This window comes from Vigna unguiculata, chromosome 3, assembly GCF_004118075.2.
Source record: "Vigna unguiculata cultivar IT97K-499-35 chromosome 3, ASM411807v1, whole genome shotgun sequence".
Lineage (NCBI taxonomy): Eukaryota > Viridiplantae > Streptophyta > Magnoliopsida > Fabales > Fabaceae > Vigna > Vigna unguiculata.
The window spans coordinates 14,339,403-14,363,774 of record NC_040281.1 but is presented as its reverse complement, the minus strand read 5'-3'; the positions used below and the strand labels follow the sequence as shown (position 1 = coordinate 14,363,774).

At 30.4% G+C, this 24,372-nt stretch overlaps 3 protein-coding genes across 3 annotated transcripts; all 3 read right to left on the bottom strand.

The window, feature by feature from the left end:
- Positions 1-3,328: 3,328 nt before the first annotated feature.
- Positions 3,329-4,948, bottom strand: LOC114175065 (cannabidiolic acid synthase-like 2). Its single transcript, XM_028059823.1, has one exon. It carries the CDS (start codon positions 4,946-4,948, stop codon positions 3,329-3,331), a length of 1,620 nt encoding a protein of 539 aa, XP_027915624.1.
- Positions 4,949-8,052: 3,104 nt separating this feature from the next.
- On the bottom strand, positions 8,053-10,096 carry LOC114177209 (cannabidiolic acid synthase-like 1). The gene has a single exon (XM_028062472.1). It carries the CDS (start codon positions 9,846-9,848, stop codon positions 8,217-8,219), a length of 1,632 nt encoding a protein of 543 aa, XP_027918273.1. The 5' UTR covers positions 9,849-10,096; the 3' UTR covers positions 8,053-8,216.
- Positions 10,097-19,539: 9,443 nt separating this feature from the next.
- Positions 19,540-21,150, bottom strand: LOC114175739 (berberine bridge enzyme-like 28). Its single transcript, XM_028060527.1, has one exon. It carries the CDS (start codon positions 21,148-21,150, stop codon positions 19,540-19,542), a length of 1,611 nt encoding a protein of 536 aa, XP_027916328.1.
- Positions 21,151-24,372: the final 3,222 nt, after the last annotated feature.

Sequence of the window (24,372 nt, the reverse complement as noted above, 5' to 3'; positions counted from 1 at the left end):
ATATAGTTTATGAGACTATGATTTCCTATTACCTTAAGTTATAAAGGTTTTAAGAAATGGGGATATTGTTAAGTTAGAATGCTTGGGTGAGGTATTTATGTTATTATATATGCATGTTTATGTTTGTTTGAGCTCGCCCTTTCTGTTTGTGTGTAGCGATGATCTTGTGACTTGTCACACGAGAGCACATGATAATCCAGGTGGTGACGACGAGGCTGAGAGACAGAGCGAGGGATAACTGTTAGGTTTTCTTTAAGGAACTTGTTTTGGATATTTTGCAAGTTTCTTTGTTAGATTTTGGGTTTCAGATTGTAATAAAGCATTTATGAAGTATCCTTACTTTATTTGTTGTTTAATATTTTAATTTTTTCGCATTTTTAGGAATAATATCAAGTGGTTTGAAGTTTATTTAATTAAGTTTTTTTTATTAAGTAATATCCGCCTAGGGTGTTATATTCGTGAGCAAATTGCTTACGAGAGGAAGCAAAATGAGTGTCTGCCACTTGATCATTGGGAACAAAAGTTGCTCGTGAATTGGTCCAGGTGAAATTGAGAGAAAAATTATAACCAGATTGTTTGAACCTCTCAAGTTGAGCTTCCTGGGCAACGAGTAAAGACTCGATTTCATCAAAGGAAAACAACCTAGGCTTCAATGCACAGCTTTCGCACTTTTTACATGGGTTTGAGTATGAAAAGGGAGTGAATCTTGTTCCAATTATGAAATGAATGGTTGCTCCTAATCACTCAAGAAAGAAACAAAGCAAAGAGAGAGGATTGTTGTAACACCCCTTCAGAAATGCCTTTTAATTATTCAAAACACCAACTCTGATACCATCCTATTAAATAGGAAACTTCACACCATTTTATTTTAAAAACCACTTGCTAAAAATTTCTTTTGGATAAAACTTTATTATCCAAAATAAAACATAATTAAAATAAACCAAATCGGTTTAAGTTGTCAAAACGAAACTTAAATACAAAATATTTCAAAATCAAACTTCTAAAGCAGTCAAACTATTACATCTTTTTCAAATGAAGTCATTTCGAAATGAGTCTCATTAAAACTCCCCAAAAGCTTTCCCACGATGCATTTCCACTAGTATCTGCATCAACATTTGCTCCCGTATAACACACAAGTTGTATGATTATCACACAAACACAAGGAAAGCAAGGTTGAGCTAACCAGATAAAACATCATACCACAATATATTACCTACATACAACTACCTTGCATTATCACAATATAAGCATAAACTTGACCAAGATAACACCCCATCACATGTTCCTAAAACCATAACATGCAATCATCAACATATTACCACCAAGTAATATCAAACGATATGACATTCTCTCAAAACCAACCACTCTACCTTTCCTATGCAACAATGGCTCTTGGAAAAATCCTTTCCCCTGCTTTCCATGGACTTACAAGCAACAACTCTACCCGCTTGACAAAGTCTTAGGAAAGAGCACTTTTGCTAAGCTCATGTCAAAGCCTTATGGCGGAAAGAAACCCTTTTACCCGACTCAATAAATCACTCTAGGTACAAGAACCATCTTGACTTTACGGTTATTAGAGAATTTCATATTGTCCTATCACATATGCATACATATACATATCATATAATATCACATAATCAACCATGCATCAACTCATCATTTCCAAACATCCAGTCTACTACAAATAGGGACCTATCTCAATTTATCACAACAAAAGTATCAACACAATACAACAAGAAAAGAAAAACAACAATCATGCGTATCACATATCTCCAACTTCAAACCACCAAACGAAGATCACAATGGTCAAACTGAAGAAAAACATGTTACCGATCAACTGTCAAAATTTGAGCTCAATCCAACAACATAAAAATTATACTTTATATGTTTATATATTTATATAAAGTATATACAATATATATTTTTTCTATTTTTATATAATTTTATAAAAAGTAAAATATATTTTTTATATTTTTTGTAAAAATATAATTTTATAAAAATATAATTTTATTAAATATTTAAAAATTTAAAAATTATATAAAATATAAAAGTATAGAAATATATATATATATATATATATATATATATATATATATATATATATAAATCGTTTTTAAAACATTATAAAATTAAAAACTATAAAATTATGAAATCATTAAATTATAAAATCATAAATTTATAAATTTATAAATTTATAAAATTATAAAATTATAAAATGATAAAGTTTTAGAATCATATAATTTCATATTTTATAATTGTATAAATCTATAATTTGTGTTTTTTATAATATTATATATTTTTTATTTTATAAATTATAATTTTAATTAACTTTAAGAATAATTTTAAGTAAATACAACCAAAAATCCTTGAGAGAAATCCTTCTTGTTACGAGACTTTGAAATTTTTAAATTTATCCAGATGTAAAATATAATCAAGTCTTTTCTTTATAATGTTTTACTTTTAAAACGATCACATTTTATATTTAAAATATGACATTTAAATGTGTATGCTTTTTTTTAGAAGAATTTCATTAAGATGGAGTTCTACTTAAAAGCACTAATTATTCATTTATAACTTTGATTCTAAAGATAAATTATTTACAAGGATTAAGAGATTTTTGTTTTTTTTTATCTCTTATAGGTTTCATTTAGAAAAAAAAAAATATTAGTTATAATTCTAGTTAGTATGGCTATAGAGGTCATTGACCAAAAGCAAAGTGCCTTCCTTGGAGGAGACACCCACTGCATAACTTCTTCATGCTTGTAAATGAGGTTATTGATAAAGCCAGGAGGAAAACAAGGAAATGTCGAATATATAAGGTAGATTATTATGCACATAATACTAAAACCTTTGAATTACTCTCAAAATATAACACTACAAAAAAAATTGATTTTTTTATAGACAAAATCTGTGTATAATGAACAAAATTCGTATGTAATTAAATATTATCTACAAATTATATACAAAAATAAATCCGTATATAAATCAGACGTCAAAAAATTTATATATATTTCGTATATAAATTTACATACAAATTATTTCGTATATAATTCTCGATGAATTACATACGAAAAATTCTGTATGTAACTTACATATAGAAAATTCCATATGTTATAGAAAAATCTGTATGTAATTGATCAGAATGTAACGTACATACGAAAAAACATACACATTTAATTTATTTTATTAAAAGCATACACATTTAATTTAATTTATTTTATTTTATTTTATTTTATTTTATTTTATTTGAATAGTAGATAGTAGAATGGTTTACAATTGAAAACATGAATTAAAAAATTCAACATTTATTTAATTTGAATTGTAGATGCTAAATGGTTTCCTGATAATAATTTTCTTCTTTGGACAGTGTAGGAATGCTTTGTTCGTTTCTAAAAAAGTCATGAGGATCAACGTTGGTCTTCACTTCTACCAATCTCCTGAAATTGTTACCGAAATACTTAACTCCCCAAATGCTGGCTTGGTGGTAGCTTGTGTAGCCATTGTTATTCATCCCAATGTCAAGGTCTCTGTAATTCAGATATGCAGCTCTTGGAGAGTTTGAAACATAAGGTTCCATATATTTATACAGTTTTTTAATCCAATTCATGTGCCTTCGTGCAGCCTCGTCCCCTTCTTCTTGCCAAATTACCGCATAGTGAACATGAAATATGTATCCAGATCTGTGTGGAAATGGAATTTCAGATTCAGAAATCTCATCCATTCTCCCTCCATAAGGAGCGAATTGAACCACAGCATCTTCAACCTTATCGTCGTAGAGCAAGCGCCATAGCCCTCGTAACCCATCAACAGGGATGGGTTTTCTCACATAATCAGATTTTCCTTTGAAGTTATTCACACGAATCTGAGTTCTGTTCAGCAAAACTTCAGTGACTTCATTGACTGAAGATCCAAGTAACACAGCATTTGCGAACACCACTGAGCCAATCCAGCTCGTCTCAGTACAGTCTTTTCTGTCCAAACCCAACTCTGGTAGGCTCTTTTGAACCATTGGAATAAGTTCTTCTACACCTCCTTGAAACATGGACACAAAATTCGCTTGTATTGTTTGCTTTCCATGTTCACTTGAATTTACCTTTTTCACGTCCACCCTAATGAATATGCGCTCGTCCATTTTATTCGCCACAAGCTGCCACTTCTGAATGATCTCGGTTGCATTCTCTTCCAATGTCCTTGCAACATTGAACACTGTCACAGTTGATGGAACTGGAACTAGCTTTATCTTCCAAGCCACGATGACTCCAAAGCTTGCACCCCCACCTCCTCTGATGGCCCAAAACAGATCCTCACCCATGGCTTTTCTGTCAAGAAGATTACCATTCACATCTATGATGTGAGCATCTATGATATTATCTGCGGCAAGACCGTACTTACGCATCAAGAATCCATAACCACCTCCACTGAAGAGGCCACCAGTGCCTACAGTGGCACACACACCCGCTGGGAACCCTAGTGTTTTGCTTTTCTGGCTAATGGTGTAGTAAAGTTCACCAAGAGTTGCCCCAGCTTGAACCCATGCAGTTCGGTTTTCTACGTCAACTGTGATTTGTCGAAGGTTAAAGAGGTCAACGATGGAAAAGGGAACCTCGGCGACATAGGAGAGACCCTCGTAATCATGGCCTCCGCTTCGGGTTCGAATCTGCATGCCATGGCGTTGGGCACAGATTATGGTGGCTTGAATGTGGGAAACGTTCAGTGGTGTGACAATGACTTGGGGTTTTGTGCTCGAGTTGGAGAACATAGAAATTCGAATTGACATGTCTAGTATAGAGGAGTAGGAAGGGTTGGTTTGTGTGTAAACAACATTGGAGATTGGGTTGGTCATACGGGGATAGTTGTAAAGACATTGAACAAAGTTTTCAGGAGTATCAGCGGAAGAAGATGAAAATGAAAATAAGAGCACAATCGCTGCAACAGTAAAACAATACATCATTTTTTGTTGACTTTGGGTGTTTTTTCTTGTGACATGTGCAATCTGAGAAAAGAGAAATCTCAAATTTATAATAGTCTCGACCAGGGGTTTAATGTGTTCCTTAAGATCCTAAAGTGTAGACACTATATATTATCAATACCTGGCTTAATTTTGCATGTGGTCTATAGCACGTTCAAGAAATTATTCCGCAAATTTATAGATATAAAACTTCATCTTGCAAACGTCGCTTTTCATGTGGCAAGCAACTTTACATTGGAATCTTCACTTCTTATTGAGGAATGTGCATGGTATAATCTATGACCATTTTACCCTTATAATAAGTTTTGAAATTGTTGTTTTTGATCACAATCAATGAAAATACTACTTCTAAAAAAATAATGAAGATAGTATTTCTCTATTTTCCAATCTTTTTTTTCTTTTAAAGCATTGGACTTTTCCATATAACATGCTTTTATGTCTTTCTTTTTAACATTTACACGTTAATTTAAAGTTATAAATAATAACAGTTTTAAATTAGAAAGTATAGACAAAAATTTAAAACTAATATTAGAATTTTAATTACCACAAAAAGTTCATTCCCTGTATCACTTTAATAGATTATGAATAAAATAGTAATTTACTTCAAAAGTGTTCTCAAAAAACCAAAATATCCCTTGAAATGACCCTTTAAATTCTAGCAAAAACTTATTACTTTTTAAATAGAAATGTTCTGGGATCTGGATGTAGATTCAGATCGAGAAGGGTGTGCTTCCAACTTCACGCCTTCAAGTCCAGATGTTCTTGGTCCACGTCTCTTCAAGATTGAGAGAGGATATGCCAGCAAAAAACAGTTAGACACTCAAGTTAGCTAAATGTATCAGATATCAATAAATATTGTAATAATGAGTACTTTCTTAATTATCTCATAAATAGTGTTATTTATAATAGACTTAAGGGTCTTTATCTTGTAGGGCTTATACCTTCAAATAATCACCTTAATTAACGTTGATTATCGACCTGTGTAATCCTTCTTAATCCTAAGTCATATTTCCACTTAACCAAAATGATCTAAGCCATCTTAGGTTGAGAAGATATAGGCCATCATAGGCTATGATATTCTAGGCTGTCGTAGGCCGAGCTCGGCCATCATGTTCCAAGTCATCTTAAGCAATAATTCTAGTGGCCTAAACCAGAACGTTCTTTGGTTGTTTTGTCTTTTGTTGGCATGTAAATGTTTATGTCCCTTTGGTTGAACTTGCATTTTAGTTGTTTGAGTGATATAAGATCTTTGTTCGTCTGCAGTTATTGTGCAGAATCTGTTGGTCAAGGCTGTCCAAACAATCTTTGAATGAATATTAATATTAACTTCAGGTTTCCTTTGCCATTAGACGAAAGTGTAAAAAGCTCATGGTTGGGAAATTGGTGGGGTTGTCTATGACATCAAAATGGGTGGGGTAATTGTGCTTGTCATTCCATAAAGATTTATTAAGAATGATGTTTAGGTTTAAAGAACTGTGAAAGACTCTTATTTCTGTGTAAGTCTGCAGTACTTAAAAAATTGTTAGCAAAAACTAGACGTGGATATCAAATTTCTTGAACTAATCTTCATTAAATATCATATTTATTTAAATAAGTTAGACAAATCTATCAGCCACTTTCTTTATCTGTATTCTTTATCACAGTGAAACAAAATTGCAATGGTGACAGGTTGGAAGGTGCAGCGCTCATAGCTCCAGTTCTGAACTACTAGTGGATGGTCTTCCTAGAAACTTAACAAATGAAGTCTTGTACCAACAAAAACTACAAGACCAGTGGACACTTCATGTTTCTCACTACATACCTTGGCTAATTTACTGGTGGAAAACATGGTTTCCATCTTTTTTAATTGCTGACAGTTTAGATCTTCTTTTTCCCTTCAAGACAAAGAACTTTTTCCAATGAGGAAAGATCGAAAGAATGATGTGGTATCTTGCTTATGCAGTGAAACTCAATATCAGGAGCTTCAAGCTGCTGGCCACTTGTTCCCTCATCTTGATGGTGTCAAAGATATCATTCTTAGGACTGGGCAAAATATACCAAACTGCACTGTACTACTCAAACTGAACTAAAAAGATAGTTCGCACGAATTGCACTGAACTGAAATATAGTTCAGACAAACTGAATTGAACTGCACTGCACTATAATATGGACTGAACTGTTTTATGAACTGCAATATATATATATATATATATATATATATATGTATATATACACACACACATGGGCAGACCTTCTAAGAGGTAGGGCAGTCATGGTCCCGGTTTAAATTCGATAGAATTTAGCCGAGTCGAACTTCACTGAAATTTGATCGATCTTTCAATCAAGTCGGTCACAATCAGAATTTGGTCGAATTTTGTTGAATTTTGTTGAGGCAATTCCAACTGAATTTGGCAGAGTTGGTAACGACTGAAATTCAACTAAATTTAATTATCAAAATTTGTCTGAATTTGACTCGGTCGTCCATAACAAAAATTTCATGGAATTCGATCAAGTTAGGCGAATTTTTGTGTGTTAATTTTTTTTCTTTTTTTTCAAGGTTTTTAAAATATTCAAACAATTCACAAACAAATTCAGTGGAAAAATATTATAGTCTTGTTAAAAAATAATACAATTCAGTTAACTAATTCAGAAACAAATTAAAATATATTATAATTCAATGCAATTTAATGCAGTATAGTTTGATAGAACAAAAAATAATTCTATTTAAACTATATTTCATCTGAACTATACTTTAATTTAATTTAAACAAACTATTTTTGGTTCACAATAATTTTTAACAGTTCAGTTTACTGCAGTTTATTTTGTCCGTCCCTCCTGTATCACGGTATAAATAAAAGTTACCTTTTCCTAAATTTCAATTTGCAGGATTGCGTGCACATGTTCCCAACCGCAACTTGCATATAAGATGCTTCACATTCTATCTCCAATAAATTAATCCCAACATAAGGACAATTCTTTTACGAAAGAAATGTTGAACTTTATATACCAGTTAGGGATAAAATATTCGAACATTTAATTCTTTGATTTGAAAACTAATATATCATTGAGAGACTTGCTTGTACCGACTAATAATCATCTTTAGATAACTATTGTATATCCTTGGTTTATTATTCTCGGTCCTTCGTCGACCACAATATACAACGTTTATTATATTTTATTTGAATGGTAGATACTGGATGGTTTACTATTGAAAAAAAAAATGAATTAAAAACATTCAACATTAATTATTTGATTTGAATTGTAGATGCTAAATGAATTCCTTATTATAATTTCCTTCTTTGGACAGTGTAGGAATGCTTTGTTCGTTTCTAAAAAAATTATGAGGATCAACTTTGGTCTTCACTTCTACCAATCTCCTGAAATTGCTACCGAAATACTTGACACCCCAAATGCTGGCTTGGTCGTAGCTGGTGTAGCCATTGTTATTAATCCCAATGTCAAGGTCTCTGTAATTCACATATGCAGCTCTTGGAGACTTTGAAACATAAGGTTCCATATATTTATACACTCTTCTAGTCCAATTCATGTGTCTTTGTGCAGTCTCATCGCCTTCCTCAAGCCAAGTGGCAATATAGTGAATATGAAATATGTATCCGGATCTGTGTGAGAATGGAGTTTGAGATTCAGAAATCTCATCCATTATGCCTCCATAAGGGGCAAATTGAAGCTGACCATATTCAATGCCATCGTCATAAAGCAAGCGCCATAACCCTCGTAATCCATCAACAGGAATTGGTTTCCTCACATAATCAGATTTCCCTTTGAAGTTCTTCACACGAGTTCGAGTTCTGTTCACCAAAACTTCAGTGGCTTCAAGGTCTCTAGATCCAATGAACCCAGCATTCATGAAAACAACTGACCCAATCCAACTCGTCTCAGTACAGTCTTTTTTGTCCAAACCCAACTCTGGGAAGCTCTTTCGCATCAATGGAATAAACTCTTCTACACCTCCCAGAAACACGGACACAAAATTTGCTTGTATTGTTTGCTTTCCATGTTCACTTGAATTTGCCCTTGTCAAGTCCATCCTAAGGAATATGCGCTTGTCCAATTTATTCGCCACAAGCTGCCACTTTTGAATAATATCGGTTTCATATTCTTCCAATGTCCTTGAAACATTGAACACTGTCACAGTTGATGGAACCGGAACTAGTTTTATCTTCCAAGCCACGATGACTCCAAAGCTTGCTCCGCCACCTCCTCTGATGGCCCAAAACAGATCCTCACCCATGGCTTTTCTGTCAAGAAGATTACCATTCACGTCTATTATGTGAGCATCTAAGATATTATCAGAGGCAAGACCGTACTTACGCATCAAGAATCCATAGCCACCTCCACTGAAGTGGCCACCAGTGCCTACAGTGGAGCACACACCAGCTGGGAACCCTAGTGTTTTGGTTTTCTGGCTAATCGTGTAGTAAAGTTCACCAATGGTTGCCCCAGCTTGAACCCATGCAGTTCGGTTTTCTATGTCAACTGTGATTTTTCTAAGGTATAAGAGGTCAACGATGACAGAGGGAACCTCGGCAACGTAGGAGAGACCCTCGTAATCATGGCCTCCGCTTCGGGTTCTAATCTGTAGGCCATGGCTTTGGGAGCAGAATATGGTGGCTTGAATGTGGGAAACGTGGAGTGCTGTGACAATTACTTGGGGTTTTGAGCTTGAGTTGAAGAACCTATGGTTTTGAATGGAAACATTTAGGACAGAGGAGTATGAAGAGTTGGTTTGGGTATAAACAACATTGGAGATTGGGTTGGTAATATGGGGATAGTTGTAAAGACATTGAACAAACTTTTCAGGAGTATCAAGTGAAGAAGATGAAAATGAAAATAACAGCACAATAACTACACCAGTAAAACAAGAGCTTAGACACATCATTATTTTGTGGACGGTGGTGTTTTTGCGTGACAAGTGCAATCTCAAATTTATCCTGGTCTCGATCCTAATTAGACACTATATATTATCGATATATAGTGTCTAATTTTCCATATGGTCTAGCACGTTAATCAATAAATTAAGCTGCAAATTAATTTCGTGTTAAGAATTTAAAACATTAACTTAACGCTACAAAAGTCGCATTTCATGTTATGGCACGCATCTACAGTGGAATCTTCACTTCTTATTGAGGAATATGTATGGTATAAGAAAAATAAGAAAATGGTGAATGATGATATGAGTTTCATCATTTGTTTAACAATTAAGTGTTGATACAAAACAACATCTTTTTTCAGTGTTTTTTTCAAGTTTGTTATTACAGGTTCGTTGAAAGTGAAAAGAAGTATTTTATACCACCTTTTGAAGAAAAGGAATATACTGATGTTTAGGACACAAATATCAACAATCATATTCTTAAGATTTTAGTCTCAAAGGTCGATACTGTGGAAACTTTTATGTAAAAATCCTTGTTATTCTATGGGAAAGTTCGCTCTGTTTGAGTTTGTAATTGTTAATTTTTTGTTAAGTGTGAACTTTTATCCTTTGTTTCGTCTGTTGATGTACTTACTGTAATATTCGTTTCTTTTCCTTTTATTTTATAAGGGTTGGGCCAACCTATTGTCCTTTTTTTTCTATTCATATTTTTTATAATGAAGATAGTATTTCTCTATGTTCCAATAATTGTTTTTTTCTTTTAAGCCATATGGACTTTCCATATATCATGCTTTTAAGTCTTTCTTTTTAACATTTTCACTATACTTGTCAATAGTTATATATAATAAATATAGTTCTAAATTAGAAAGTCCAGACAAATTTTAAAACTAAAAATTATAGAATTTCAATTACCACAAAAATTTCATCCCCCTTTATCACTTTAATAAATATTGAATAAAATAGTAATTTAATTTCAAAAGTTAATAATTAAAATTATATTAAAACACATAAATATATTTAATCAACTATATAAAATATTAAAATATAAATAATTACTTTTTAATTAATTTTAAAAAAATATACTCTTTATTTATTTTAGGTATATGTATTTTTATTTCTATTTTAGAAACAATAATTTCAATTTATCTCATATGATTGAAATATATAAAATAAGTCCATCGTGGTAATGTGTTGACATATATCTATAATATATGTTAACATATGCAAAACGAGATGATAAAAAATTATTTGGACTCGTTAAACAAAATCTTTAAATAAAATAGTCCTAGCTGGATTATCGATCCATATAGATTTGAATGAATAACACTCCACATTATAAACTATTAATAAAATCTACGCAAGTTACGCAAGTTTAGGTGATAAAAAACATATATATAAATTTTCTCCGTATTTTTTAATTAAACTTTGTATGATTTATCTATAACTTTTAACTTAAAAATTTTACTTATTTATTTATTTTTTAATTCAAATTATAATAAAAATATTAAAAAAAATTTAAAAATTATTATATTTAAATTTGAAAAGGAAACACGTGAAATTATGAAATTAAGAAATATAGTATTATGTGAGAGAGAAAAAAATGTCTTACTCTAAACGTATTGACTACTGCATCAATAAAGAATAAGTCAGCGATCTATTTTTTATTCGTTATCATAAAAGATGAAGTTATCTCTAACGCTACTTTGGATTTACTTACCAGATTTTGACTTCGAAAATCCTCCGTTAAGAATAATTTTAATTATTAATTATTTAAATTATCAATTTAGATATCAATTTATAAAATAAAAAATTATTAATTATTAAATTATAATTAATATTTATAAAATAATTATTTAAATTTAATTATTAAAATAATGATTACCAAAAAAAGTTAGTTTGTGTATTGATTTCTAAACATCAGTTATTATTGTTTTCGTAACAAAAAATTAGTTTCTAAATTAATTTCTAACTAATTTTAATAATTAATTAATAATTAATTATAATTTTTTATTTAACTTTTTTTTATTGTATAAATTGATATAAATTGGTTATTATAGTGATAGTGTAAAATTGATTATTATTTAAAATATTTGTTATAAAGATCATCGTTTTATATTAAAAGTTAGCCCTATATAAGCGTCTATTGGCACCCAGATCGTGTTACAATCATGATCTTGAATTAATAAAACAAACTAAAGGTTAAATAAAAAAAAATATAATTTCATGTATACTTTTTTTAATTTATATCCAATTCAATCATTCAGATGCACTTAATGAGAAGTTTATAAATTATTAGTAGTTACTTAGTACAAAATTTATCATTCAAGTAACTGAATTATATCGGTTGGACAAATATCGTTAAAAAATTATATATAGTGATGTGTTTTATAATTTTGACCAATTTTTTTTTATTTTTTATATTGTTATAACGTAAAAAGCCATTAAGTTGGGTGTGGAGTATTACACAAAATATATAAGAAATTCATATATGAGGTTTAAAGTATCACGATTCAAGTGTAAATAAGTGGTTGATGATAATATTTTAGGTTCACTTTGATGGATTTAAATCAAGTTGGATATTAGGATCAACCATTTACGATGATATAACAATGGATAATTAAGTGGACTACAAACATAATATCTGAAATGATTATGATAAAGGAAGCTGACAAATCACAACAATCTAATATATGTATTTATCTAATATAAATGTTTTAAATATATCTCTGACAAAATATTTGTTTAGGTGAATCTCAACAGAAAAAATATATTATGTGATACTTATTTTATTTATTTTTATAATTTTATATATCAATGTTATATAAAATATTACGTCATGTTTATGTATTTCTTTCTTTATTCTTATAAATCTATCAATATTTCACTAACTTTTCTCCTTTATTTATAGGTACGTCATTCTAAATTTAGCATGTAATTTTTTTTAACTAAAAATTTTACTTTTCTGTTTATACTTTTAATCACAAATTATAATGAAAATATTACAAAGATTTAAAATTTTTACATTTAAATTTGGAAAAAACATATAAAAGTAAAAATAAAAAACGTGTGTAAATAAAGAAAGACGTATGATGTGAGAGAAAAAAAAATCATACATTAAATGTAGGTTAAATCATTGCAGAGATCCTCATTTTTGTAATGAAATCTCAAATAGGTCCTCCATTTTCATTTGACTCAATTGAGTCCCTATTTTTGAAAATTCGTTGCAATCAGTTCATTTTCGTTAGTTGTACAGTAACGAGGTTAATTATGTGTCATGTGTCAGCACGTGGTTTTTTTTTTACTTTTTTTAATTTTTTTTAATTTTTTTTTAATTTTTAATTCTTTTATATTTTAAAAATAAAATAAAATAAAATTGCCACGTAACATTGTGCCACGTGGTAGAGACAATGTGATGTGGCAGTGACAATGCCACGTGTCACTATTGGATGTGAAAAGTCTCAATGTAGTCCCTGTATTTGTTATTTTGTCTCAATTTGGTCCCAAATTTTTTAAAATTGAATCAATTTCATCCTTGTATCAAATTTAATTTTTATATAAATTTTATAATGATATTTTTATTATTGTTGATATTTTTAACAAAATTGAGTTTACTTAAATGTATATTTTGCACCGGTATTTATTTAATTTTTTAAAAATATTTATATATCTATAATTTATAGATAAATGTTAGAGTTGCTTTAAAAATAAAAACTTTATAAATTCAAATATAGAATTTTAAATATAAATTCTAACATTTGTCTATAAATTATTGATATATAAATATTTGAAACAATATTTAAATAAAGTTCAATGCAAAATATACATTGAAATAAACTTAATTTTGTTAAAAATATCAATTATAATAAAAATACCATTGTAAAATTTATATAAAAATTAAATTTGATATAGGGATGAAATTGATTTAGTATTAAAAAAATTGGGACCAAATTGAGACTTTTCACATCCAATAGTGACACGTGGCATTGTCACTGCCACATCACATCGTCTCTGCCACGTGGCACAATGTCATATTGACACGTGGCAATTTTTTTTAAATTATAAAAAAAATTAAAAATTAAAAAAAATTAAAAAAAAGTCAAAAAAACCTGACACGTGACACATAATTAATCCCGTACAACTATCGGAAAGGAAGTGATTGCAACAAATTTTTAAAAATAAGGACTCAATTGAGTCAAATAAAAATTAGGAAGACCTACTTGAGATTTCGCTACAAGGAACCTCTGAAATAATTTAACCTTAAATGTAATAACTACTGGATTAATAATCAAATTTATAATAAGTCAGCCTCCAATTTTATTAGCCATTGAAAGATTATGTAACCCCACTTTTTGTTTTGTCTATAACGCGTTCCTGATTGACGAATATCATTTCATTGGTTTAATTAAATCATTTTTTTATATTACAAGTTAGCCCTCGAATAGTCTACCGTCATAATTACATCCTACCTAAATTATGATAATCAATTAATAAAACTTAAATAAAAATAGCTAATTTCATATATCACTTTTTTAATTTATATCCAATTCAATCATACCTAAAATCAATTCATATTTGTTTAATACCTCATTCTTATACATAACACTGACATTATACGTATATACTTTTTAATATAAAAAATATAAACAATTTTATTTATTACTTTGACAAAATTAAAAAAACAACCTAACTTAATAGTTATACTTGGATCATTAAACCCACATTATTAGTGTTAATCATCTACTTCATTAAGCTTTATGGAAAAAGGAGTAAATGGGCTGTCAAATTTACACAAAATTTTCAATAGGTGGCTTGGTGCAGTATATGTAAGGAGATTGAAGACAAAATTAGGTATTCCTAGTAAATACTTTAAAAGCTTTTTAATTACTTTGACTTTCTTAGTAAACGACTTTCTAGAAAATAAATAAAATTAATGTGGGATGTAGAATTTTTAAAGTGTTATTTCTCTAAATATCTATTTTTCGTGGGTATTTTTTTTATTCTATGGTCTTTGTATAAGTTAAAAAACAACAAGCGAGAAAAACTGCTACAACATTTGTTTTTTTTTTCTTTTTCAGGCACCAGTTACTCGTCAAGGGATGATTTTTTTTTTTTTTTATCGGATAACATGATACTCTTTTTAAAGTGTGGATTTCTTTTAATAATAGATGTAATATTGAACTTCAGCGGGTAACTACTATATTAATGATAAAATTCTAATAGCATTTTATATTGATCTTCGAAGTACAGTAAATAAAAGTGATCATTCATGATCACAATTAAGTATGCATCTTAAAAACAACACAAAAATTGTCTAAATCGAAATATTATCAAATTTATGCATAAACTTTAATGTACACATTATAATAATTATGAGAAACATTTTTCCAAACTTCCTAGTAGGATACAAACGATTAATATTTAATCATTTATACTAAATCTCAAACGAGATCTCAATCATTTATAATGCATGTCTATTATTGTTCTGTGTAGTAAGCAAACATATAAAATTAACTTGGACATCTGATCATTATTTATCGATGGCCTTACCGACGACGTGATCCATCGATAAATGGCGTTTTTGCTTTACTGACGGATATTTTTATCAATAATTACTGACGGACGCATGATCCGTCGATAAATTTTTCAGACAAGCATGCTACCAACGAAATTTTGTTTGTCAGAAATTCGTTAGAAAACACTATATACCGATGGATAGAAATTAATTACATATCTTAAATTTCATGAATATTTACTATCATTTTGTATAACATGAAAGTCAATGTGAAATGCTAGCAAAAGTTTTTGAAATTTAAGAATTTGTTGTTTAAAGTGATATCTACCAATAAACTAAAAAAAGGTGAATCTTCTTGAATGGGATAGTGTCACTCTTAAATACAAAAGTTAAGTGATCATTCATTTTGAAAATTTTGAAGTTGTTCATACAATTTTAGTACATATACAATATAGATTGATATTAAATTAATTTATCACGCATCAATGTTGAGTATGAGAGAGTAGTAAAAGAATTTATACAATTTGCGCAATATAATAAGAGTAGAAGTGGCGATGAAGTCAAGTTTAGAAGTTGTGTCAACTATTTAAATGGAAGAAGATTGTATGCAATCGAAATTAGGGAACAAATTCTCTGTGATGACACAACGAATTAGTAAACTTCCTAACTGGCTCTCAAACTGAAGATGTTGTCGATTCCACCCATTGCAAGAAGACTGATTAGAGGATATGATTTGTGCTATTGGTGCATGTGTACAAGACAATGTCAACTGATGTGGAGACTTTGTTGTATGTCACTTTAACCAAGTTCATGCATTTATTAGCAATATTAAGACTGGTGAATTTGAAGGAGACAAATGGGAGAGCCGATTTCACATAATTACTCGTTTGTTGAATGAAATGCTTTTAAATGGATATACATTACCTACAAGTAATTATGAGGCTAAGAAAATTTTTTGTTAGATGGGGATGAAGTATAAAAGGATACATACATGTCCTAATGATTACATATTATACAAAATATAATTTGAAAGGTTTAAAAAATGTCTGAAGTATGGGTTATCATGGTAAAAGCAGAAAGACAACAGTGAAGATAGTCAAAGAATACAAAAGGATGGCTCCCTATGAAAGTTGCTTGGTACCTTCCAATCCTATCCAGACTCAAGCGTTTGTTTGTGAACCTAAAAGACACTAGAAATCTTAGATGGAATAAAGATGAGAGAAGGTGTGACAAACTACTTTACCATCAAGCTAATTCAATGTAATTGAAAAAATTGATTAGGAATTCCCTCAGTTAGGCCAAGAATATAAAAATCTTTGACTTGGTTTAGCTATAAATGGAATGAATCCAATTGCTAATTTAAATATCAACCACAATTGTTGGCCCATTATATTATTTATTTACAACTTATATCTCTTGGACTGTGCATGAAGAGAAAGTACATGATGTTTTCTATGACGATATCTGGTCTAAGAATTGATGTTTATCTATAGTTGAAGATTTGAAGATTTAGTGGGTTCATGGGGTTGATATATTTAATGCTTTTGCTTCTAAAACATTCATGATGCATATTATGTTATTATGTATCACCAATCTTACGATAATTTGTTAGGGTATAATATCAAGGGTCATAAAGCATATCCTATATGTGAAGAAAACACTGTAACTCATCAATTGAAACATGAACTATATTTTAAGGTTAATTCAATCTTATAAACATAAATTATATAATAAGTTTTCCACTTATTTGTATTATATAATTTGAACTTTCCTTTACCCATATATTAGGAGGGAAGGAGATTTACCATGAGCTATACAAAAGCGGAGAACAGGACTGATAATTGGAATTATCATATTTTTTTTTTATCTTTTATTGTTATTTTATTATTATCTTTTTCAATATTTTAGGTTTTATTTAATAAAATTGGAAAAAGTAAGTATTTGGTTTACATATTTAATATTTTGTAGATAAGTGGAAATACCAAATAAATTAAGAAGAATATCAAGAAAATTTGATCAAAGTTATCATCAAGAGGAGATATTTATAAAGTTTGTTACTCCAGTACAAAGTTGCAGACCTAGTCCATTTCAAAAAAAATCTATAAATAAGGGGCTTGACAGAGGTAAAAAAAGAACACCTTTTCTAGGAAATAAACACCCCCTTTTGAGGAAACCCCTTTTGGGGGATAGAAGGAAAAATAATTCTTTTGGGGAGAAGGACATTTGATCTAAAAAGAGAGAAAGTAGAGGCACATTCAGAGAAGCTGATTGAAAGATAGTTTGGAAAACCTGATTAGGATAAAACAACTAATTAATTTCACAAGCTAGACATAGATCTGAAACATTTATTCATTCATAACAGCAAAATCTTGATCATTAATTCGAGCTTATAATAAAACTTGCTAGACATAGGATTTTTATTCAAGTTTAGACTTGTCAATAAGACATTATGACTTGTTACAAAAGATGTGAATGCTAGAGAAGGAATTAAAAGTATGTTGTTTAGTAGTTTTGGTTTGAATTTAATCATGAAACCCAATCCTAGTGAATTCTTTATCATATATTGTTGCACATCATATGTTTTGATAAAAACACAAAAAAAAATGTTTACTTTTTTTTGTAAGATATGTTGTCTAATTGAGTTATGAATTGCAAGAGTTGTCATGTATTAGACAAGTCTTATAGAGGGATGGCGAGAGATGGAGTATGAAAGAAACATAACTGAGTGAGCTAAGGTTAAATGTTGTGTTTAATGTACACTCTTTTTGGGACCAAACAAGTTCTTTTATGTTCACAGTCAACATAAGTACTATTCCATGTTGCTAACAAGTTAAACGTCATAAACTTGAATAGAAGAATATCTCATAGGATACTTCAGAAGGGTTGAGAATCTAATATATTCCTAGATATTCTCTAGGAAGATGAATTTCTTTCTAGACTACAAATATTGTCTTCTAAACAAATTAAAAAAAAAAAAAGGAAGTAAAAATGAGAAATAAACAAGACTTTCTTGCCTCTAACTAGTTTTCTCTTTATTTTAACTAACACATCCTAATAGAAGGAAAACATGAAGCATGCTCAAAAAATGTTGCAACCGAAGCCTAAATATGTTACCCTTTTCTTTTCCACAATGCAAAATTCAAAATTCCAATACAATGAATAATGAGTAATGAACTCACGAATGAAACTATTGGTTAGGGAAGACTATGTGTGGTTGGCTTATAATCTGTTGCAACTAAATAAGGTCAAACTTGTGTTTAAACTCAGTAGCTGCTTCAACCAAGCTGCAAAGGAATGTCAATTTTTGGAAAATTCTCTCCTTTAAAGAAATTATAACAAAGTCGCGTAATATAGATATTAGGGTCCAAATGTTAACCCTTTTAAACAGAGAAAAGGCAGAGGAGATGGACGACAACAGAGATGAGAAGGCCACACGAAGACAATGACAAAGAGAACACCACGCGAAAGCGACGAGTATACCAAGACGAGAGAAACGTAAACAACCTCATAAACAATGTGCATGGGGCAGACTTAGGGCACGACTATGACAACACCCCTAAGGAACGATCATGACCACAACAAAATGGCAGACAATAGAGAACTATGTTGGGGGCATTGAGGTATAGTGAAATTAAGCATACTATACTAGTTACAAAGTCTAACATATACAGAATCTCTTTTTAAAAATTGAAAAATTTAACAAATTACTTTCATACTTGTTCGAACTGGAACAGGTATAAAAAGTATTCTCTTTTATTACCTTGTTTTCATGGTACCAATTTCTTATATCAATTTTACTTACAACTGGTATAAAAATTCTTATAATATTTATAGTTATATATTGTGCCACTTTTTATACTTAGTGTATTACGGCCGGTATAAAAATTGTTATAGAAAGGGATTTTTATTTTTCACTAGTAAATGAGTTATTTCTCCAAACATATTCTTGATCTACATTTTTAACTCTGCCACGGATACTAGCCCAACACTCGAAATTAGATCAATAGAGAAATTTATCTTCCTCGGAGGAGTAACTAAAGAATCTGATATGGAAACACATCCATGATTCTTTCACAAGTGTATTCCACAAACAATAATGCAAAGGAATATTGATGAATGCTGCAACTTATAAGCATAAAAGTGAATAAGCAGCTTATTAATAATGGCATGTGCTGCACCCAAGAAAATCTATTTTCGTCCCTGGGAAATAAGAGGAGGTATGCTTTGTTCGTTCCTGAAGAAGTTTCGAGGGTCAACCCTGGTCTTCACGCGTGCCAATCTGTTAAAGTTATTACCAAAATACTTAAAGCCCCAAATGCTGGCTTGGCTGAAGCTTGTGTAACCATCGTTATTAACTCCGATGTCTAGGTCTCTATAATTCAGATATGCAGATCTGGGAGACTTTGAAACATAAGCTTCCGTATAATTGTACAATCTTCTAATCCAGTTGACGCGCCTCTGCGCTGCCACATCCCCTTTTTCTCGCCAGAACACAATGTATTGAATGTGGAATATGTTACCAGATCTGTGTGCGAATGGAGTTTCGGATTCTGAAATCTCATTCATCCTTCCTCCATAAGGAGTGAATTGAATGTAAGCATCTTTAGCCTCATCTTCATATAAGAAAGGCCATAACCCTTCTAACCCAACGTCTGGAATAGGATCTCTCACATAGTCAGATTTTGCTTTGAAGAAAAACAAACCGTCTGATTGAGTTCTGTTCAGCAAAACATCGGTGGATTGACCGTTTGGGAATCCAGCCATGAAGAGAATTGATCCTATCCAACTCATCTCAGTGCAATCTTCTCTCACCAAACCCAACTCCGGGAAGCTCTTTTGCATATAGGGAATGAGGTCATCTACACGTCCCAAATACAAGGATTCAAACTGCGCTTCTACTGTTAGATTCCCACTTTTACTTGAATTTACCCTTTCCATTTTGATCCTAATGGTTAGGCTCTCGTTAAATTTGTTTGCCCCACGCTGCCACTTTTGAATAATCCCCGTTGCATTTTCTTCCAACGTCCTTCGAACTCGGAAAACTGTCACAGTTGATGGAACTGGAACTAGTTTTATCTTCCAAGCCACCACGATTCCAAAGCTTGCTCCACCACCACCTCTAATGGCCCAAAATAGATCCTCGCCCATTGTTTCTTTATCAAGGAGATTACCATTGACGTCAACAATCTTAGCATCAATTACATTATCAGCAGCAAGACCGTACTTACGAATCATGAACCCATAGCCACCACCGCTAATGTGGCCACCAACGCCCACAGTGGGGCACACACCTCCTGGGAACCCCAGTGTTTTGCTTTTCTGACTAATCGTGTAGTAAAGTTCACCGAGGGTTGCCCCAGCTTGAACCCATGCAGTGCTGTTTTCTACGTCAACTTCGATTTCTCGAATTTTTATGAGATCAACGACGACAAATGGAACCCCAGCAACGTAGGAGAGACCCTCGTAATCATGGCCTCCGCTTCGTGTTCGAATCTGCAGGCCATGTCTTTGGGCGCAGATTATGGTGGCTTGAATGTGGGAAACAACCAGTGGAGTGACAATGACCACGGGTTTTGAGGTTGCGTTGAAGAACCTAAGATTTTGAATAGAAACATCTAGGACAGAGGTGTACGAAGAGTTGGTTTGGGTGTAAACAACACTGGAGATTGAAGTGGTGTTTTCGGGATAATTGTAAAGACATTGAAGAAAGTTTTCATGAGAATCTGCTGAAGCAGGTGTAAGTGAAAATAAAAGAGCAGTGATAGTAATGGCGCAAAAATAAGAGCATAAATGTTTCATTTTTGTGTATGCTATGTTGTTCATACGAGAGCTTCAAGTTGAGCATGAGCAATGCCGAATGTCGAATTTATACTAGTCCGGGGTTTCATGTTAATAAACACTAGACTTGTGAACGCAAGGCTTACGTTACGAAAATTTGGTTATATAAAAAGGAATCAGTAATTATTTTGTCAACGCATGCTAAATCTGGAATATGAGACAAGACAATTCAACTCACATCGAATTCGAATTATGGAATAATTCTGGAATACGTATATTTATATTAGGTATTAATAATTCTTTGTTAATATATTTTTTTATGGACAGAGAATTGGTGAGAAGAAATTTCAGTGCATCATATGTATTTAGAATAAATTATCCGTTAAAATTTTTTAAATTATGTAATGGTTGGGATAAATTATATATCAAACACGTATCGATAAAACAATCTCGTATAAAATTGGTCTAATTTAAATTTTATTTATTTTTAATGGTTGGAAAGGTACAAATAAATTGGTGTGTTTCAATCTCTAATGAGGTCTATTATTTTTTAACGTAGATGATATAAAGGAATAAAAACTAAATAAATAAATAAAGTAAAAGAATCAATTTTTATGATAAAGTCAATATTCATTGTCCACTCCTTGATGGCAACAGAGGAAACTGATTCATCAGTCAACAAGATATCGGTATAAAACCATTTCCATTTTACCTTAAAAGTAATCTTATTATAAATAAAATAATTAATTATATAATAAATATTGATTGGACCCGCGATAAGATGTTCCTCTCTCACTCCATATATATTCAACCACGAAAAAACGTTTTAGGGTTACTTTGACCAATAAGTTAAGGTTTACAAGGAAAGAAAAATTTTATTTATAAATATTAATGTTGGTAACATTATAATATTATTACAGTCCAACTCTAATATGATAAAAATAAAATTAATTATATACAGTATGTAGTCAAAATGTAGTCATTATTTTTTTAATTTTTTTTTCATTTGTAAGACTAATGACATGTAACGTGACACTAGAATAACACATCAATGTTAGTATCCAATATAGTATCAATGTCAAGTATTATTGTTTTATATTTAATTTAATTCATGTATATATATGTATTTTTTTATTCAATTCAGTCCCACTAATTCCATATGTCTTTTCGTTTTTTTTTTATTTTTTTATTACCGATGGAAATGGGAAATAATTACAATAGATGAAGTGTAAATCACAAATGGTGAATCAAGGAATGATGCCAAGAGTGATAATAAATGAATTACACAAATTGTAATGAAATGTAAATAACACAAAATAAATTATTGGAAATAAATTGTCAAGAAATGTAAAGGAATATGTAACATAAATCAATGAGACTGGTGACTCAAATTGCAACAACCAACACTGAATTAGTCATTTTTCCTTACGGCATTTCTCAAAACGTATGTATTGTTCTACAATTTGTCACCCCTATAAAATAAAAAGTCATCCTATTCATATTTTCTAAACCCCATTTAATAGTTACATATAGTAAATTCAAAATTTAACCAAGTTATCATGCTAACCTGTCATGTAATTGTCCTAGAAAACAAACTTCCCTTGATGACTACCTTTAAATATCACGTGTCTTGAGCATTTAAAAGTCATTATTTCTTTATAATGATTTTTTTTTGTTCTTCTTTCCTATTTTCTTTGACCCTTTACTTCGATTATCCTTTCTCGGTCCACGTTAGCTATATTATTTTTCTTTTCTTTGATCCAATTTTTAATAGGTGATAAATAGTCGGTTTCTAATGAGTTTACATGCCCATTTTATAGCATCCTTCACTAATATGAATCACTTAGGCTAAGCCAAGGGACCTATCACAATAGTTATGTCAAGGAAGATACGAGAAGGTTCAACATCCATTGAGTTGAATAGGCTTAAGAAGATGGTTACATGGTTAAAGAGGGTGTGAAGATCAAGATTAGTTTCTTCATTTGGCCTTGTATTAGGGCCTAGTAGAGTAGGATTTCATTTGAAACTTGTATTTGGACCATGTTTTGTAGGATTTGGGCCTATGTTTGGGTTTGGTCATGAGAATTTACCTAAGGTCAATTGAGCTTGAATTAGCCCAATTACAACCCTAGGTTAGTCATTCAAGCCAGAGGGGGCACATTGTAAGACCCAAGAAAATTAAATAAATAAATAAATAAATATGTAATAAATGTGAGGGTGGTAATCCCTAAGTTCATTAATATGGATAGAGAAGACAAGGAGCAATGGTAGTTTAAGTGGTTAAGAGTACTTAACTATTATGAGAGGACTTAGGTTCAAGCCTTATGTATGTCATTAGTATATTAATTTAATTGTTTTATACCTAGTAGCTGTTAGAGAAACTAAAGAGGCATGGAATAATCTGTTACACTGTAATGAAAGGGAGGGGAGTGGTGCTCTTGGGAAGGTATTTTCGTGTGGTTACCAAAAGGGAGTTTTAGAACCCTAAAAACTGAACTTAGGAGAGTAGTGTTAGGGCTGGAAGGAATGCTCAAGGGTGGAGATCAAATGGAGGAAGGATTCTAATATGTGATTTTAGAGAGAGTATGTGTGTGTTTGTGGTTTCCGTTGTATTGAGTTCTCTTTGTGACTCAATGATTGTTATGATTATCATAATTCTCCTTTTTGGCTTTTGTGACCCAATCATTGTTATGATTATCATGATTTTTCTTTTTGGCTTCACGAGATGTTTAAAGTTTTTCTTCTAAATACAGCGCACTTAATATTATTCTTATTATTTATTTTATTTTATTTTACCGTTATTATTATTGTTATTATTATTGTTATCCTTATTATTATTATTATTATTTATTATTATTATTATTATTTTTACTATTTTATTATTCTTATTCTTATTATTCTTATTATTTTATTTTACTATTATTATTATTATTATTTTAATATATTTATATATATAATTATAATTATAATAATAATTATTATTTCTATTATTGTTGTTATTATTATTATTATTATTATTATTATTCATATTATTATTTTTATTTTATTTTACTATTATTATTACAATTACTATCATTTTTATTTTTATTTTGATTATTAATATTATTTTTATTTTGATTATTATTATTAATTTCATTTTATTTTATTTTATAATTACATTTATTAGTATTATTATTTTATTTTACTATTGTTTTATTATATTGTTATTATTAACATTGTTTTGTTTTATTGATGATTTTATTA

Excerpts from the sequence above, each read along its gene's own strand:
- LOC114175065 (XM_028059823.1), bottom strand. The coding sequence starts at position 4,948 with ATGTATTGTTTTACTGTTGCAGCGATTGTGCTCTTATTTTCATTTTCA.
- LOC114177209 (XM_028062472.1), bottom strand. The coding sequence starts at position 9,848 with ATGATGTGTCTAAGCTCTTGTTTTACTGGTGTAGTTATTGTGCTGTTA.
- LOC114175739 (XM_028060527.1), bottom strand. The coding sequence starts at position 21,150 with ATGAAACATTTATGCTCTTATTTTTGCGCCATTACTATCACTGCTCTT.